At 49.4% G+C, this 4,264-nt stretch overlaps 1 protein-coding gene across 1 annotated transcript; it reads left to right on the top strand.

Annotated features, from left to right (window-relative positions):
• Positions 1 to 211: 211 nt before the first annotated feature.
• On the top strand, positions 212 to 3,858 carry GHRH (growth hormone releasing hormone). Its single transcript, XM_026076782.1, has 5 exons — positions 212 to 306; positions 1,795 to 1,926; positions 2,457 to 2,561; positions 3,205 to 3,342; positions 3,689 to 3,858. Exons 1-5 carry the CDS (start codon positions 227 to 229, stop codon positions 3,750 to 3,752), a joined length of 519 nt encoding a protein of 172 aa, XP_025932567.1. The 5' UTR covers positions 212 to 226; the 3' UTR covers positions 3,753 to 3,858.
• The last annotated feature ends 406 nt before the right edge of the window (positions 3,859 to 4,264 follow it).

Here is a 4,264-nt window from a genome sequence, read left to right on the forward strand (position 1 = left end):
GGAAGTCCCTGCCATGTTCAGACACTGCCGCACTGGGAAGCACGCGTGAAGCACCACAATCACAGACAGAGGCACGTTTCCAGTCCATTCGTGCTAATGAGAAGCAGGAACGAAGGCGGCATTTAGCCTCCCCTCCCAGCTCTATGTGCAGGGTGGCTGGCTCCAACTGCATGATGGCTGCTGACTCCGGTTGCTCTGCATTTCAGGTGACTCCAAAGGGTGGAAGATGCTGGATAAGGCCACCCTGCTCCTGTTCCTGCATTTAGTCGCATGCTCCATCTCCTCTCCTCTCTACCCAGCTCTCAGGTAAGCTGACAAAGGCTTTGCCCACACCGTAACGCTTGCCTCATCTCTCAGGCCTAGGCATTTAATAACAAGACTCAAAGTACAGGAGCATTTCCCAGTCATTTACCACTGATGACACTTCAGTGCTGATGGACAACACACTCCCCATGCCCCGTCTGTTCATTCAGCCCTGGCCTGAGCCCCCTGCTATTAGGGGCATGTGCCCCGCTCCCCTGGCTCAGTTTCCAGCACAGCAGCTGGAGGTCATACCACACAATCTTTCCTCACAGACACCGTTTCGGGCCTCAGCAAGGACAGGCTTCCCTGCCCCTCCACCTGGGAGGAAGARGAAGATGCCCTTGCTGCTGTTGCCCTCGCTGCAACAGTCTTGTGATGCTGCAGGACTTGGTGGTTCCCGCTGGCTGGTCCTACAGCACCCTGCAGCACGGCTCGTGGTCCCTCATTGACACCCTGAGCATGGGCAGAGCCCCGGGGTGGTTTCGCACATCTGAGGGCTGACACAACAGTTTGTACCTCTGCAAAGCAGGCGCAAACACACAGCCTGGGATCTTCTTTTACATTTAAGTGAAGTGAAGCCAGCACTGGGCACATGGCCTGCTCTAGGTTTAGGAAAATTGGGGAGGTATCTGGGTTAGCAAAAAGCAGCCAGCTCTGCTTCTCAGGGCTCTCCTCAGCTCTTCACCCCTTCCTCCTCTGCTTCCACACACAGCAGCCTGGCTGCAGTCCTCAGCCCTGCTGCAAAATAAGCACCTGCCAAATTGAAAGACAGATGAATTGTATATGCACTAGTAAACTTATTTCTTTTCCCTGGCTTCCTTTTTGGGAACACTGCTAGCCTAAGGGTGCTTGCCAAAGAAGGCAGGCAGCTGGCATGGAATATTTCAGTCCAAACAGTTGGTTTTGCAGTTGAATGCTGGGTCTAATAAAGGGAAATTTGGCAATCTCCAGAGCAGCCAGCACTACCAGCTCCATCACTGATTAAAAAATTGTGCCTCCAGGCCAGCTGCACTGAAATCACAACTGCAGATATTTCAGCGCATGAACTTGAGAGCTATTAATATTTCAAGTATTTCCTTGCTGACTGTTGACAATTAGTATTACTCCCTACTGTCACAAATTGATGGATGCACAAAATCGAGCATTGGGTTCTGTAAACTGGATTTACAACATCCCATAGAAAATGCTTTACCTTTGTGACGAAGCCGTGGCATAGGGACACTAGAATCAGTTGAGTTTTGCTTGGGAACGCTGGGAGCTCAGCGAAGGGGAAACACACTTGAGACAGCTATGCTAAATATCTTTTCACTGCTGAAATAGCATCAAGGCAGTTTCTAGCTGGGAAGAACGACAGACAAAACTTTGTTACCGATGAGCTGAAGATGGCAAGATGAGAGAGAAAAAGCAGGAGAACAGGGAGTGCCTTTCAAGAAGTCCGACCATGCTGATGTTTGAGCCCGCTTAGTGGCGTGCATTGGGTTTTTCTTACAGGTACAATCCCGGGCCTGTTGCTGGCAAGGCCATGAACTTCCAGCTACAGGACAACGGCCCACTGCAGAGCCGTAACCCCTTGGCGGAGGAACAGGACGAGGAGGGTTTGCTAACAGACCCTGCCAAGAAAAGGTTTGTACCTTAGCTCTCAACCATCCTTGCTGTAGTGGGGCTATTTCTGTCTGAAGCCGAGAGGATTCATCCTTGTACCGGTGGGGACCATGCAGCAGCTTATGCTTCACCTGCATGAGGGTTTTCTGGAGCCTGAGTACAAGCACAGGTTGGAGCTGCCAGAGGCTCCTTTYACTCCTGTCCCAGAGAGCCTTCCCAGCCCTGCGGGTCTCCTCCTTCCCACTGGTTCTCTGACTTCACCTTTACTTTTCAGGCACTTCTCATCAGTTTTTTTTTTTAGCGCAGATACTGAGGAACAGGAGGTAGTATTTTGTTTTGCCTGCTGCCTCCCTGTTGGGACTGAACTCCCCCCAAACCTTTTACCCTCCAACACTAGAGCAGTCCAATTCCAAAGCATTTATTTTATGGTTACCCGCCCCTGATCTCAATGTGACCTCTGGTTTATTTTGACATCTGAAACATCCATTTCTTACCCAGAAGGTTCATTGCTAGTTCAGTGAGCACACCTTGTGCTTGTCTTTCACCTTCAGGATACAACGTCATGCTGATGCCATATTCACTGACAACTACCGGAAATTCCTGGGGCAGATTTCCGCACGGAAATTCTTACAGACCATTATTGGCAAGCGGCTTGGGTAAGCCACATCGTCTTGCTATCCTAGGGCTAATGTTTTGCTTATTACATTGGGCAGTTTCTTTTGTGCATGTAGGAAGATAAGGAACTGCTATCCTCTGCAAYAAAAGCACTCTCTCCTGCTGTTCCCCACACCTAAGGGCATCCTACACCCCCATTTCTAGGATTCTCCTAATCACAACTATTATTAAGCAGCATAATTAATCCTTCCCTCCCAGGCTATCAGTGTCAGGTCAGCTGAGATCTCTACCTTGCTAGCAACATGCAATAATCTTTGTGGACAATAGTTGCAATGATTGTTCACTGGTAGAAACAGTTATTCCTGGCCCCAGTCTGGACACAGAAAACAGCCTCCCCACTACCACTCCTGTAGCTTTGCCTAGACAGATCAGTTACTGCCACTAAATAAGACCAACCAGTCAGATGCAAGTCAGCTCTGATCTCTCTCCTAACACAGGAGCAAATACAGCTGACCAATTTCTTACTGAAATGACACAGAATGGCCCCAGGCTGAAGCCCAGCTGGTTTCCTTGCCCTGCTGCTCTGCCTGAGCCACTATTGAGTGAGGGACTGAAAAGCCCTGCAAACAGCACCAAGCTCCTCAGAAAGCATTGCTGACACTGGTTCCTGTCTTTGCATAACAGAAGCAGTGAGAGCAGCCCAGGGGAAGGGGTGCATGAGTTTCTGACAAGGCGCCAGTCTGACAGCATCTTGATGGACAGCCGCTACCACCAACAGATGGTATTAAGGGATTTCCTGGGAGCAATTTTGCAGAATCAAAGGTAGGTGGGAACTGTTTCATTATCTGCTCACAGCAGGAATAAGACAAGGCTCTTACTGCTGTCTCATTTCCAGAAGTGCAGCTGCTGGTTTAAATGTTATCCTTCAGGTACACTCCAGGAAAAACCAAAGCTCCTATCTGACCACATAACCCATCCTTTCCCTTACACAGGCAAGCAGGGTGCAGATAAAGAACAGCCTGCCCTGAGCCAGCCCACGCCACACGAAGTACCATGTCACTGTTTTGTCTCCTCATTGCATAGAGTTCAGTAAAATAGAAGTGGAAAGAGAATTTTTCTCTCAAGCCCAAATTATGCCATGACTGTCCAACTCTCTTCTCTTTCACAGGCCTCAGGACATCAACAGCAGTCACTTAGAAGGCTTTCCCAGCACCCTGGCTAAGCTCATGTAAATATTTTTCCCCCTTTCATCTCTCTATGCACTGGTGAGTATCGTTCCCTGCCTGTTCAATTCTCTGCCACACACTGCTTCTGAGGTGCACTGAACAAGCAGTTTGAAGGCTCTGCCGCAGCAAAGCTAAGTCCCATTGCTGTCAATGAGAGAAGGGAAAAAGCTCTGCCTTACTCTGAAGGGAGACCATGAGCATTGTGAAGTCCCAGGCAATGGTTTCCCCAGGAAGCCTTCCTGGTCTGCCTACTCTGGCCTGAGCCCTTGCACACACACTGATCTCATGGCAGGTCTATCAGCAAATCCAGAACTCAAATGCCCTTTTAGACAGCTGGGAACCAGGCAATCCATAGCTGCTTGCAGCAACTGAGAGYGGCCTTTTAAAGCTATCTGAGATAGCGTGCTTGAATGTCTAAGCAAGAATAAAGACAGACAAATATCCCTCCCAGGGCATAGATCCTGCCTCTAGATCCCTGGGGTATCTCAGGTTTCCCCTCTCATTGTATCAAATAGAAG

The sequence above is a fragment of the Apteryx rowi genome, unplaced genomic scaffold, assembly GCF_003343035.1.
Source record: "Apteryx rowi isolate R43461 unplaced genomic scaffold, aptRow1 scaffold_44, whole genome shotgun sequence".
Classification (NCBI taxonomy): Eukaryota; Metazoa; Chordata; class Aves; order Apterygiformes; family Apterygidae; genus Apteryx; species Apteryx rowi.